Source organism: Typopeltis vanoorti, chromosome 24, assembly GCF_054136105.1.
Source record: "Typopeltis vanoorti isolate ZY-2024b chromosome 24, IOZ_Tvanoo_1.0, whole genome shotgun sequence".
Classification (NCBI taxonomy): domain Eukaryota; kingdom Metazoa; phylum Arthropoda; class Arachnida; order Uropygi; family Thelyphonidae; genus Typopeltis; species Typopeltis vanoorti.
The window spans coordinates 34,866,477-34,882,289 of record NC_143572.1 but is presented as its reverse complement, the minus strand read 5'-3'; the positions used below and the strand labels follow the sequence as shown (position 1 = coordinate 34,882,289).

Genomic DNA, 15,813 nt, shown 5'->3' with positions numbered 1-15,813 from the left:
TAAAATACTACATATATAGCTCAACAGTGAAGTAGTTTCTAGAGATACGGTGAGTTTACCAATGGCAAAAGTGTTTTTTATAGGAAACAATCATACTGTTTCCTTTAAAAAAGCAAAATGATACACCAGTAGTAAAACTGGTGTATCATTATGCACCAGTGGTTCCAGTATCCACTAACAAGACCTCAATACCAATTCAAACTGATGTGAGTAGTGATGCTTGCATTATCATATCATATTGCACTTTATAAATCCTTAGAAGATAGTGCTGTGCATTATGGTATACACAGAGTATCCCATAATGAAATGTCAACTGCTCTCTTCATAACAGTAGTTAAATTGTGAAGACCGTAAACATTTGTTTTCTTACAGGAGTGTAAAATATGGATGAAAATACAAAATATGTCTAGAGAACAATTCAAAGATAGGCGTACACTCCAATGTATCATCTATATACATTATTTTCAGTAAATCATACATTCCACTACTGTTTTGCTGATTAATAGGAGACAGATGGTACACAATAACCAGCAGGTGTGACTCAATTGTCATAAACATTTTCTATACTGTCATAATAAAGAATATATAGGTGACATCAAGCTTTATAACTAAACCAAGTTCTTTTGGACTAGATCTTTCAAAGATCTTTTATAATACACACCTGATATTACTGCAAAAGAAAATATCGACATTAATTTCCAAGTCAATCACTGATATCAAAAAGTAATATTTTTAAATATATTAACCTTAAACAGTTTTTCAACAGAAACATTGGTATCCTGACAGAACATCAATAAATTTTCCATCATTCCTTCATTCTCCTGGTCACCATTTTTCTCTGTAAAGAAATACAAGTATTTAAAATCTTTAATATGTAACATAATCCTATTAAGATTATATTATATTTAAAAAAAAACAATGAAAAATATATATTATGTGATAAACCAATATGTAAAACCAGTGCTAGCTAAACAAAAGCCACTGGAAGATTTGAGTAGCAATATACAAGATAAATATCAGGAAGGTGGCAAAATGTTTTGGAGGAAAATTGAAAAAGCTTAAATATTATTATTATACGGGCCCTCTATGGAGTCCATAGACTCATCACGGGAGATCCAATCTATCATACCTCTCCTTGAACCCATTAACAGAAAAAACACTCACAACTGACTCTGGCAACCCATTCCACTCTCCAAGCAAAAAATCTAGTCCTCATAATCCTACTGACCACACCTTTATTCAACTTCCAGGGATGACCCGCTTGTTATAGTCTCTCTAGCTAAGTGCTGAAACATTTCCCCTTTATCCCCTCTTTTTCTCCTATCACTCAACTTCTATAATCCACACACTTTCAATCTATCTTCATAGGGAACATTCCACAGACCACTCAGCATCTTAGTCATTCGCCTCTGATCCTCTCCACCACTTCCTCATATCCAAGAAACCCGGGGACCAGACTTGAGCACAGTAATCCAGATGTGGGCATATCAAGGCCTTATAAAGAGGAATTACAACTTCCTTATCTACTTGCTAATGTGTTCTTCACTAGCCAAGTAATCTTATGGACTACCTTAACAATATGTCCTTTAAACTTTAACTCTCTGTCTACCATCACCCTTAAATCTTTAGCTTCATCTTCCTGGAGTACAGTGCCATCAATGCGATACATGACTTGTAATCTATTTGTTCCAAAATGCATAACTTGACATTTCTCAACATTAAACTGACACCCATTAACTTTTGCCTATACTAACAGCCTATTTAAATTGTCCTGCAAGCTGTCAACATTGCTTTGATTAACTATTACTGGACCTAATTTCACATCATCAGCAAACAACTGAATATTTCCTTTCAGGTTATTTCCTATATCATTTATGTAAAAATTAAACAGCTCAACATTGAGCTCACCTGTTTTCGCCTCGATTCTGCCCCTCCATATACCACTTTTTGATATCTGACCAGCAGCAACCTTCTTATCCACTTAACTATTGTCATATACATCCCTATTTGTTCTAATTTGTGTAACAGTGTTCCATGTGGTATTCTCAAATGCCTTTGCAAAATCCAGAAAAATCATCGTGTAAGCATTTCCTTTATCTAACTCAGCTGTTACCCTATTATAAAAAGTCAGTAAATTACTAAGCATGACTGATCCTTCACAAAGACATGTTGACCCTCATACAGTATCATATTTTTATCTACCCATTCTTAAATTCTCTTTTTTACCAATTTTTCAAGTACTTTTAACACCATGCCTGAGATACTGATTGGTCTATAATTTGCTACTGTAGTTTTAGGACCACCCTTATGCAAAGGAATAATTTTAAATTTGCCCTCTTTCCACTCCCTTGGAACTCTACCAGAGATGAGACTTAAATTAAACAGCTTAGTCAAAGGCATTGCCAGTACCCTTGCACATTTTCATCCCATCTAGTCCCACAGCTGTATTTACAATTGAGATTCTGCAATATCCTAAGAACTGCAAATTCATCCATCTCTGTTCCTACATTAGTGTCTCATAGGTTAAAGCAGTAACCTCACTAGGAAGATATATGCTTGCAAAGTGGTTACTCAGTAACTCAACTAACAATTATCTGCTTCTGTCTCCTCATGACCATCATCACCCATTAAGGTTAATCTTCCATAGTCATTCTTCCTCTTACTTGCCACATAACGAAAGAACTCTTTGGGATTTTCTTTGGCTTGGTTGGTTAAATTTCTTCTCATAATCTGATTTTGCTTTCTTTTCATGCTGGATACCTTTCTTGCCTGAGCCTTGTACTGTTTATGAGTTTGCTGGTGAACTTTCTCTTTATATACCCTCCATAGCATTTTTTTCTTCTGATGCTCATGTTTAATGATATTACTCATCCATCTAATCTACCCGATTAATCCCCCTTACCTAGGGTAAGGGGGATTAATCGGGTAGAATTTAACACTACTTCCTCTAGATGACCCTTAACTATATCCCATGCACTACTAACATCCTTACCCTGCAGTGTTTTATGCCATGGTACAGATTTAAGCTTCTTCCTAAACATGTCATAATCACCTGCCTTGTAGTTCCACAAATACCCCTTCTTGATAAAATATTCCTTATGTTTTACAATCTTCCAAGTCAAAACTGCATGGTCGCTTTCACTAACTGGAGACAATGTTGTCATCTTGATTACGGATAGCTCTTCTGATCCTATGACCATGTCCAATACTCACTCACCCCTAGTCCCTCCTTCACATGCTACCTTAAGTAATTATCTCTCAGCAGGTGTATAAATTCTATTTTCTTTCTGTCATGTGATCTTTCTTCCTTCCAGTCTATATCTCCATAGTTGAAGTCCCTCATAATAATCACTTGACCTGTACTCATTGTACTAATTTGGCAATGCATGTCTTCCAGATCATCTGTGGAACTCCCTAGTCTATAGCAACAACCAACTGTACAATTTGTCTTATTGGTCTTAATCTCACACCAGACTGGTTCAAATAAACAACCACCCTCTGGCCTGTCTAATTCTTTTTGGTTGGAATTTATCTACTATCATCAGCAGTACTCCCCCCCCCCCCACTATCCTATCTTCTCTATTTTCCTTGAAAATACTAAACCCTTTACATTGAATCCCTGTAACTATATCATCTGCTGTTAGCCAAATCTCACTAATGCCTATAACTTTTGGTGAAGTTGCACCAGCAACCCACCTTTACTTTCTGAATTGATTTTTTATTCAATATTTTTCTTGAGAGACTAGATTCCTCACTTGGTTATTCTCACACTCACTTACTTCATGGTTGCCTTCACACAAACTCACTTGCTTCCACCCTAATTGCTTAAGTTTCCCTGTATCTACACTTCAGTATGTTTGGTGAACTAAGCTCTCTCCAGGCACCTAACACCAAACCCATTCAGATGCAATTCATCCGCATTGTACAAATACTTCTTTCCGTCACACAGAGACCACAGATCCACAAATTCTACATCATTCTAAATATAGAGAAGAAAGACTACCGTAGAAGGAATTAGATTCTGAAAAAGGTGACAGAAAACATAAATTATTTCAGATTTCTGGAGTAATTACTTTGAACAACTGCTAAATGAAAGAAGTAGTGGTAGAACAGAGACAGAAAACATTCCAGAGAAATGCAATCACCAGTTCATATTAATTTATTAGATAGAAAAGGCCATCAAAACCTGAAATGTGGAAAGGTAGCTGAAGCAGCTGACATTAAACAAGAAAAGCTCAAACAAAGGTATAAAAGCTTTACAGTGGCTGCAATGCATAATTCAGAAAGCCTGGTTAGAGGATCAAATTCCAGATGATTGGAGTGGACATAGTATCCATCTACAAAAAAAGGGAAATAAAACTGAATGTGAGAATTCTTTACTCTGTGTTCTAGATAATATTTATGCAAGCATACTTTAAAAGATTCTAAAGAAAATTGTGGAAGGGAACCTTGAAAACAAGCTGACCTCAGGCTAAATAGATATTGTCAAGATCAGATTTTCACTTTAAGAAAGATAGTCGAAAAATCACAGAATATAACAAAGATCTGCATTTAAATTCTGGGTCAGAAAAAAAAGGCTTACAACATAGGCGGTTTAGGCACAATTTTAGTGAAGGTGGTAAATGAAATAGTGAAATGGAATGGAATTAGCAAAGTAGGAGTCAGTCAACTGAATAAATTTATATGGAATAAAAGAGAAATTAGTGAAAACATTAAACTAGCTCTATATAAGAGCGTTCAAGTCAATTTTAACTTATGGATCTGAGAGCTGGGTTAGAAATAAAGCAGATACAAAAGTTCTGAGAAAAGGTATTATGGGAGTAAACAAATAGCATCAATGCTAGAATCATATTGAGGATATTATGAAACATGAAATTGCTAACATTCAATGTGTGAGCAGAGCCAATCTAAAGAAGTATGGTTCCTTAAAGAGAATGGGAGAGGAAAGGTTAACAAAACAAGTTTTTACCAGGATGGTAAGAAAAAGAACCAAAGATCAAGATCAATACAGTAAGAAGCCTTAGAAGACTGAAATATAAGGTCTTATGATTTTGAAGTTGTGAGAGATTATAGATTAATTTGAAGGAAAATTGTCAATGGGAAGGGAGTAATAATTTAGACTTTTCATAATATCTCATACACCACCTATGAATACATGTCAGAAATTTCGTGATGATGACTACCTCCTTGCTTGGCTATGCCCATATTAGTTGGAAATTCATATTTAATATAGACAGTAATATGATTAAAAATGTAAATCTGATATTCTGCTCTTTTAAGGTACTAGTTTGTGCACCAATATCTTGGTCTTTATCTTGGCAACAAAACAAACATTTGGCTATAACATTTCCATTCTGTTTAAAAGGCCATGGCTGTGCTTACACATTCTTAAATGCTAATAATCAATTCCCCTTTAAATATGATAATTTTTAAAATGATTTTGCCATCTGTTTACTTCTCTAATTTTTCATGGAACTATCATATCTGTGGTCTTTCATTAACCGTTTCATTTCTAACTGAAAACTCACAGATATCTAAGTTAAAACTGACTTGAGCTCTGTCTTGTATACTTAGTTCAGTGTTTAGGCTACTTTCTTTCTTATTCCACATAAATTTATTCAATTGGTTTCCCACCCCACCAGCTTTACTTATGCTACAATACACTTCCATATTTAATTTAATTTATCATCTTTCCAACAAATGTGCCTAAATAGTAAGATGAAATATTTTTCTTATCTATATAGAGGTCCTTTTGTGAAAATGATAGTCATGCTTTTCATATTCTTGCCTGTTTCAAAGTTTTTTTTTTTTATTTTTTATTTTTTTATTGCTGATTTTCATACCAAATTTGTTATAGTACTTACTCAATTTAGTTGAAGACTTGTACCCGATTTATTTAGGAGTGTAATATATTGTGCATAAAATAAAGAGTCAAGTTTTTTAGTGCATATTTTTTTTAAAACTAATCCTGTACACGAGGTTACAAACCTATAATGCCATGAAAAGACAAAAAATGAAGTAACCTGCTGATGGAAGTTTTTCCACTTGTTTATACTATAAATTAAAGATGCCAAGAAATTATATACTTGGTTTAATCCTTTATCCAAGTGTAAGCAAACAAGTTGTCCGCACGGTTAGCTGGGTGGTTACGCATTCCGCAACCATATGCCTGGGAAAGGAATGTCCTGCATTCGATTCCCGTCACTGACGTGAGGAGGTTGGGATCTCTCTCAGACATAGCCAAGTTAGCCAGTCTTGGGCATTTACTGCAGGGTTTTTCTCCCCAGTTTATCTGGGGTTTTTCCTCCTGCAAAGCAGGCAAACTGGTCTTAAGAACACAACGCTTCACAGACATTACACATGGTTGAGCATGGGGGTAATGACTCCACCTCGTAGCGAGTTATAAAACCCAAAAATGGGAGGCCACGGCCGTACATGGGGCTGTAGGGCCAAAGAAGAAGAAGCAAACAAGTTTGCACTTGAACTATTTTCAGGACTGGGGCAACTCATATATAGAAGCTGACTTCGCATCACTTGCCTTAGTATCCCATAATGAAAGCACATATCCTTACTGGTATGTATAATGCTATGCATTATGGGAAGAGTCACTACCCAAACCAGTTTCGACCTTTATTGAGGTCTCATCAGTGGGAGCCAGACTCAGAGGTGATACCAAGGTAATGCAGAAGTCATATTTTCACATACCCGTAAGGATATGTGTTTTGCATTATGGGATACTAAGGCAAATGATGTGAAGTCATAAGCTTCTATATACGAGTTGCCTCAGTCCTGAAAATAGTTCAGGCACAAACTTGTTTGCTTACACTTGGATAAAGGATTAAACCAAGTACAGGTAACCCTCGTATAACACGGTACTTATACAATGCGGTTTTGATATAACGCAGTCTACAATTTCTAGTAACCCCTTATTTATTTTTTCATATTTTTCACCGCAGGACTTAAAAATCAAATTTTATCTTAGTTAAATTTGTGTCTGCCCGTATCACGCAAGTAGTTATTCAAGTATCGAATTTCGTTTTATTGCATCACTGAATAAGGTACTGTACAGAGGCTTTTGCAGTCTGTGTCATTCTCAACAAATAGTGCAATTAGAGACAGATGGAATAAAAACGGTGCTAAGTAATAAATCACATGTTCCCTCTCACAGAAACTATGCTGTATAGACTTAAGCAAAACCATATGTTGCACTGAAACACAGTATCTAACTAAAAACTATTGTCCAATTTTTCAATTATGAAATAAGTGTTTGTTTTATTGCATTTGAAATTCTCGATGTCATTATGACAGATCACAAAGGGTAACTTAAAATAAAAGACTACCAAGAATTGAAACATGCCATATAATGAATGTGTGAGTTCGCCTGCAACCTCAAACGCAAACAAAAAGCCATAAAATTCAACCAAGGGTTGAAACATTTGAGTGAGTTGAGCCAGTCATTAATGAGAAGTTCCATCAGAACGATAAGTGACACCCTGTTGTGAATGTGTTAAAACTAATAGTGAATGTTGTTATGACAGTTTCACATGTTACGGAATTTAACTGAAGAGAATTAGCATTTCAACTCAACACTTGTCGGTTGCTTTTGTCTTTGGGTCACACGATCTTTTGTTAATACCGCACAAATCATATGCACGTCTTTACAGCTGCTGTCTTGTGTAAAGCAAAATTCAGCTTGTACGTATTGTAACAATTAAAAAAAAAACTTGAATAATTTATAAGAGTATAAAAGGATATCACCAGTAAATCATTGACATGCCAGCAAATTTTTCAGAAGTGCCACCTCTGACACGGGTGCCATAGGTTCGCCATCTAGGGTTTACTGTATAAAGTGTTTATTGTTGAAAATTGTCTTCGTTTTTTGCCAGGAAAGCGCATTTAAAATGATAAGTGTGTTAATCTCAAGCTGAGCAGTTTATTTTCTGGTGAGTTACATACATATGAGAATTATACAAATGATATTCAAGAGATTTCAAGTGGTGACGACCTCCGGCCACTTAAAGAACATGTATGAAATGTTATTTCTGAAGACAGTGATGACGATTAAAATATGCGCTTTATTTTATTGTGTCTAAAACATTTGTGCATTATGTGCAATGAAATTTATGTAAAATTTGTAATTTTTATAATTTTATACTACGCATTTGTCTCATAGTTTATGTTTTCTTAACTTACATGAATTACCTGAATTAAATAAAAATATTGTTTTTGTTGGATATGTAATTGTTGTTTATATAATTTTAAAAATAAAACAATTTTGGAACCTAACCTACTTTTTCTATGTGATCTAAGTCTCACATAACGCGATTTATATAACACGGCATTTCTGAGGAACCTAACATCCGCATTATACAAGGGTTACCTGTATATAATTTCTTGGTATCTTTAATTTAAAGTAACCTGCTGACTTGCTTCTTCCACATTAAATTTTTATTTAAAGCCTTAACAAAATTTTTATATCAAACTGAGTGTCACCATCGTTGTAGCTTATATATTTAAGAACCAAAGCCATATTCCAGAATTTCTTTATATTGATAGCATATGCTACTAGAGTAATTTATTTCCATTGCATGTAAATGCCATTCATTCAATCATGTTTTTGCTCCAGCATTTCCTTCCCAGCACACACACACACACACACACACACATGACAAGTAATCATGGAAGGAAAGATTTCTAAAATTTAGTAACACTTCAAAAATGAGGTGGTTTTCATATACCCTTTTTTTGAAGGAATTTCCAACCTTGCAGTTTAGATTCTAAGATGAAATTTTGTTTTTTTAAGATTTGGATCTCTCACTAGGTTATTTAACTCTACTTGGGTTCTCAAAGGAGATGCATGCATAACTGGTGGCTAAGAGTCTAATCACTTTATGAGCACATGATGCTGCATTTTCACATCTGCTGCCAGATTTGCCTTCATCATGCACAGCCCATATTGTGTGGTTTATGAGCTAGAAATATACTATCATGAGATACTGTTTTTTTGATGTTCTTCTGATACATGTTTCCCAAATTTGGGGCAGTCTTATGCACCCAAATTTGTTGAGGTTTGGCATGTTCCTAAGGGCTGAGGCTGATTCCATGAATAGTCTTTCATATCTGAACTTGCTGCGGTGTATTACTGTGGCTTTCTTCCACCTTATTCTGTGGCGGGTATCCAGAGCATGGTCCGCAAGCCCAGAGTGGGTGTACTGGTGAAATCGGATGTAGTCCTTGTGTTCTGAGATTCTGATATTTGCTGTCCCTTGCCTGTTTGGCCAAAGTAGGACAATTTACAGCTGCAAGGGACCTGGTATACACCAGGTAGGTCTAGGGGAAGTGGGTAGTCTTTAGTGGAGCAGATAAGGGATGCCAATTTTCTATATGGTCTGTAACAGGCAGTTAAGTCATGTTTTTTTAGGATTTTGTTGATTTTTTTCCGAGGTGCCTCGGATGTAGGGGATGGTGATTGGTGGCTAGCAAACTGGAAATATTAAAGTGTGTCATTACTAGCTATTTACACTTGGATCAAGTTGTAATAAATTCTATAAATTAATAATTAATAACTTCAGCGATGCTAACTGGAAAAAAAAAGAACAAAAGATTATCTGTAATAATTATATATGGTATACATAAATTTGTCTTATTGTTATCTTAATCAGTATAAATTTGAAATGTAAGAAAATTATACTTGGGCATTTTTCAGATATTATTTGAATCTTATATTTTAACATTAATAAAAATAAGAATGAAGTTCCTTGTAAATGATAATATAATACTTGAAAAAATAAAAATTATTATCAATATCTTAAAATTTCCGAAGTTTTTTTCTAATTGGGAAGATATACCATTTTATTTTTGTATAAAACATATAACATATAACGAAATTGCTATGATTCTATGTAACTCACCAATAAAGTTATTAAACTACTATCCCGCAGAGCCATGTGTACCTTACCAACATAATCAACGCGATTATTAGATTCCAATATTTCCCTTCCCCGTGGAAAACTGCTTATATAACCCCCATTCATAAACCAGGAAAAGGCCCACATCTACCGCAAAATTATCGTCCCATTAGCCTGATTTCAAACCTGAGAAAGATTGCCGAAAGGGTCATCCTCACCAGACTCCAATCCATAGTAAATAAGCTGAATATCCTCCCAAATGAACAATTTGGATTCCGTCAACATCACAGCACCACTCAACAGATCCATAGACTAACTGAATATATTACCACAGGCTACAATTGGCATCTTACCGGGGCTGTCTTTCTGGATATGGTCAAGGCCTTCAATAAAATGTGGCATTATGGTCTGCTCCACAGGCTCATCACCTTTAACATCCCGCTACAAATAGTACAGTTGATCCAATCATACCTCAGCAACAGATTTATGCAGGTCAAGATAAACTACACTATATCTACCAAGCGCCACATTCTGGCTGGTGTTCCGCAAGGATCATTACTGGCCCCAATTCTGATCTCGATATTTATGGCAGATATTCCACAAAATCCAATGTCATCTATCTTGACCCTCTATGCTGATGACACAGCGATACTGACCAATCTCATCACCCACACCAAGTCACCAAAAAACTCCAAGAAAACCTACAAATATTAGAAAAAATGGTTCTCCAAATGGAGATTACAAGTAAACTTCTTGAAGAGCATAGCCATGCTCTTATCCAGAAGAACAGTATCTCCTACAGGGGACATCTTGCTGTTCAACACCAATTCCTTGGAAAACAGAAGTCAGATACCTTGGTGTACCTTCCTCGCTTCTTTTCTCATTTGCTGTTATGTAGTACTTGCGTGCACCTGTTCTTTATTTTAAGTTCCCCAGAAGATGGCAACGTGACGTTGCCGAAATATCGGAAAGTATTTATTAAAGTTGTTTTAATTTATATTTCTAGTGTACGCTGTCAATTCCTTAATTATTAGTTATTTGGAATTAACAAAATCAATCCACCTGGATCTTTGTCCTTCTCTAGGTCTTTTTCCTGCATCAAGTACTCTCTTGTTTAATCTTTCTTCTCACATTCTGTTTAAGTGACCCTAACACACCTAAGATTAGTTGTCTTCATGTTTCTGAATGTTAGCAATGTCAGTTTTCTTTTTAATATATTTGTTTTTAATATGATTCTTCCAGTGATGCCATCTGTTCACTCCTCTAATTTTTCTCAGAACTCTCATACCTGTAGTCTAGTTTTTGAGTAACTATTTATAATCCAGATTTTAGATTCATACGTTAAAATTTGTCTTGACACTGTCTTTTATACAGATGCTTTGGTGTTTTGAACCATTTCTCTCTCACTTATCCTATATAATTACAGCCAGGCTCTTCAATACTGTCACATTTCTTCATCATAACAGTTTGTTTATACTATTGTCTATTTCCAAATTTAAATTGACATCTTCACTAAAATTGTACTTAAAATAGCTTAAGTATTTTACCTGTCCTGTAGGTTTTTCTACTGAGAATAGCTGATATTTCCCCTGTTCCTGATCATTTTCAGAGATTCATCTTTTAATTGATAATTTTCACAACAAACTAAATACAGTAGTCATTCCATTTAGTTCAAGAGTCATGAAGACTTGTACTAGACTTAGGAGTAATAGCAACATATTAATAAAGTAAAGAACTGAATAGAATATTTCAAAATCAGATTAATACCACTTTCTTTCATAATGTGATCTGTACAAATGATAATTACCAATGCACCCTGGTCTTACACCTAATATGACATCAAGCCATCTTCCTATACTGCCTTTAATTCTAAAGGCTTTAAACTGCCGAATGCTTTTGCTGCTTTAGTCAAACTCCTTTCATATGCTAATTTCTCTACAATCACCACAATCATCATCATGCACCTAGCTGTGCCATGCCTCATCTGCTGAGTACTTTGTTCTTTATACAGTCTCCATATCATCCATCCTCTTTATCTGCAAAATGAGGAGAATTGGAAATTATTAATACTTCATTCATAGTCCAATATAATCAGCCATTCTCTAAGCCAAATTTGCTCATCAGACTAATAATCTCTTATTAATAGTATGCTATTCATATGATTTCTTTCAAGTTATGTTTATTAATATTTATTTGTTCATTTATTATTTTAATATGAAGTACAGTTGTGAAAACTGTGTATTAAATATCACTTATTATGAAATTAATATTACTAAAACAGAGATAAAAACTGTAAAATATGTAATCTTTTTTATGTTATTAGTAAAATGTAATGTATCCAAGTAATTCTTCAAAATAAGATTTGATTGGTTGTTGTGAGAAATTATGTTATTTTTAGCCAGAGCGTGCTTTAGCGTGAGTTACTGTACAATATGCTAGAAGCCAGTTCGATATCAACAAAACCAGTTAGAACCAGATTTTGGTGGGAAAGGAGAGTAGGATGTGATGAGAAGGGCATGAAAAAGGAAGTAACACAGTAATAAGCAAGGAGAGATATAACCTGGGGCTGAACGGAGTACGAAGGACTGGGAATCGCTCTGTATTTTGACTTATCTTTCTTCGAACTCTTATTCTTTCATAAATTCCTATCACCTCGCAGAAGGATAGCTTAGGACGAAAGGATAATAAGAATGAGTAAGAAATGTTGAAAGTTAAACAATTGCGAGCAAGAAGATAAATTCTCCTGAGTTAACTAATCAGTTACTGAAACCCAGGATTCTATAATATTTGTGTGCTCTCAAAGTGAAAGTATTCATGAACCAAGGAGTGTTTCTAGGATTCTCGATAATGAGGAAGCTATACTGTTTATACCGGTAAGGATATCTTTTCTATGCCTTGTGTGAAGTAGCGAAGCTTGTTTCTGGAGAACATGATATAGTTCATATTGCTGAAATTATCAATTCAAGATTGAATGTGCGATATAGTGAAGCATTTCATCGTAAACATAATATATGAAGTATCTCTGGATTAATAGTTCATATTTGAATGTGTGATATAGTGAAGCCTGTTACGTGAGAATGCAATGTAAAACTGAAACTAAACTTTCTGATGACTATTGTTTTAGATTGATAAAACTTTGAAGTTTATAAATGAATGGCTGATGACTTATATTTTGTGATTGTTCTGAATAGTTAAACTGAATCAATATTTAAAGTACTTTGAATGATAGCTTTGTTTAGAGTGAAATTGTGTTTGGATTCTTGATAATAAGAAGAGTGTAATTTATATGCATAAATTCTGATTGTAAATGATATACTCAGCTGAGTAAATTGATAATGTTTTAATGAGAACTTAGTCATTCTTAATTGCATTATCCCTGCTAGAATCCTTGTTTTAATGTAAATTTATGCATTAAAGCATTAAATATTTTTATTTGAGTTGAAACTTGTGTTTGCCTGATTTCTTTCATTGCACCGCTCATTAAAATAGTTCGAATCTTAGCGGGAACCCTATATATATAATAAGGAAAATTTCAGCCTGAATAAAGTTGATAACAATATTTGCTAGCTGATGGTTGATTTCACAACGTTGCTTATGCAAATTAGAACATAGAGTGGTGCAGTCAAAAATAAATTTTCTCTGTGTTTGAATGTCAGTCAACAGCTAGAATATACATCGGAGTAGAACGTAAGACCCAACACTAGGAATACAATGTAACATAAGTAGCTGATCTAAAGCCAAGTCCCAGTCATTACTGATTTCTCTCTCCTTCAATCGATCATGCCATGACTGGCCACCACTCTGTTCCCTTAGTTTGTCAGTCTCCTGCCTTGCAATTCCACACATACCTTTTTCACAGTGAAACCTGCACCTACCTAGCTAATTTCCATGCATGACCACTCTCACCAACTGGTGGCTTCAGAATGACATCTATTATCAAAGTATAAGATGTTATTGAACTCAACACTTCAGTCACTTATGCTTTTTCCACTATATGTTGGGCAATGTAATTATCCTTAAGTAGTTGAGGGAATTTATTATCGCTATACATTATTTCCTGCTTGCAATCCATGCATTTGTATTAAAGACTCCCATTATTATCACCTGCCTATCACTCACTGGTCTCATCCAACTGAACTTTTCAGAATACAGAGAAGGCAAAAAAACATTCAATAAGATCAACAGATGCCAAGTCACTTCTAAATAATACAATATGCACAAATTATTACCTGTATGTTTGTTATATAAAATCAGCATTGCCAATATAACTCGAAAAAATGCCTTATTGCTTTCCAGTAAAAAGCAGTCCATTACCCGCACCTAAAATGTTAAAAATATGGATGGTTTTTTGATTGCATAACCATGACTAAAATAATTTATATGATTTAAAAAATACCAGGTTTGCATCAAATAATCATCAAATATTATATCAATATTAAATTAATTCTTTCAAAAAAAAACTACACTATGATATTTAAAATTAAAAATGTTTCATTAAGATTGTGTGTTTGTGTGTGTAGTCAGTCCTCAACTTAAGATGCATGCGACTTATGACCACTGGTACTTACGATGGCTATCCCATTAATACATTTAGTGAATACCACCTCACTCATGCAACTCATGGACTAGGGTATTATTGCTGTCTTCAAGGTATATTATTTAAGAAATGCTTTTGGTCAGGCTATTGTTGCTATTGAATGCGAGGAAAACTCTCAGACTTTTGGAAGGAATATATCTTGCGCAGATGCAGCATGAGTGAAGTGAGAGCAAAGTGTATGAATGGTATTTAGAACCTGTTGAAAATATATGGTCACACATTTATGGCATTAGATAATGCTTTATAAGACACTGGTGACAAGATAGTGCTGTTAGCTAAAGAGATGAAGTTTGACAATGAAGATGTAGAGCATTTGTTGGAAGCTGTGGAAGAAGAGTTCTCAAATGAAGGCCTTATAGAGCTAGAAGTACAAAAAATTGAAGAGAAACGAAAAAAACAGAACAAGAAGAGAAAGGTGAATCACACAAAAAAGTTTACATTGAAAAAAATTGGCAGAAGATTTTACCTGTTAATAAGGCAGTTTGGTTGTCTGAGGAAATGGATCTCTGGAGAGATTTAACAGAGTAGATAGAATGATACAAGCCACAATCTTGTATAGATCATAGAAAAGAAAGGGAAATCTTGCAGACTAAGTTGGACATAATGTACAAATTTTTAAAGAAGCCCACTCCTGCTCTCACCTCATCCTGTGAAAACAAGTCTATACCTTTCCACAAGTTATGAATCTAGTGAACCATCCTCAGAATACTTTGATACAATTCCACAATTTGAAGAATTGTTCATTATCTAGCCTCTCATGCCTATTTCTGATGAAATGTCCAATACAGCATCAGCTTCAAAGAATTACTCTTGCCTCGTGCTTCTGGTTGATTATTTTACTGACATAGGAGCATGGTACACTCATGTTTTCATTCTTTATTACAGTACAGTATTGTATACAGAACTTCAAATAAATAATAAATAAATAAATCTGCTAATCCCTTTTATTCCTCAAAGAAAGCAAACAAGGGTCATTTAGCTCTGACTTTTGGAAACTGGAGCAGTCAATCTCTACCCTTAGCCAATCAGGATATGGCCCAAGATTGATTTTAACTGCATCCAGGAAAGAGAGTACAGCAGACAGCTGTCATCTCATGGTCCATAACACTATATATTATTGTCCACAGTCCAAGTTCTAGGGTTAATTTTCTTGTATTGCAAGATTAAAATGCCGAGTTTCCAGGGAAAAAAAAACAAAGCAACTTATCTGCCTATGATTGACCAGAGACTGACTAATGGTTGAAGAAAGGCTTAAAAAAAGTGTTAAGATCTAGTCAATCTGAACTTAGAATGGTTTTTTTTTTTTTG

The 15,813-nt window shown here is 34.6% G+C and overlaps 1 protein-coding gene across 3 annotated transcripts in view; it reads right to left on the bottom strand.

Annotated features, from left to right (window-relative positions):
• The window catches only part of sky (GTPase-activating protein skywalker), a 233,792-nt gene that overhangs the window by 102,231 nt on the left and 115,748 nt on the right, over positions 1-15,813 (bottom strand). For all 3 annotated transcript variants that reach the window (XM_090413407.1, XM_090413410.1, XM_090413408.1), the window contains 2 exons: positions 14,138-14,228; positions 747-838 (listed from right to left, as the gene is read on the bottom strand). In XM_090413407.1, coding sequence (XP_090269533.1) covers positions 747-838; positions 14,138-14,228 — 183 coding nt within the window. The remainder of the gene's footprint in view (positions 1-746; positions 839-14,137; positions 14,229-15,813) is intronic.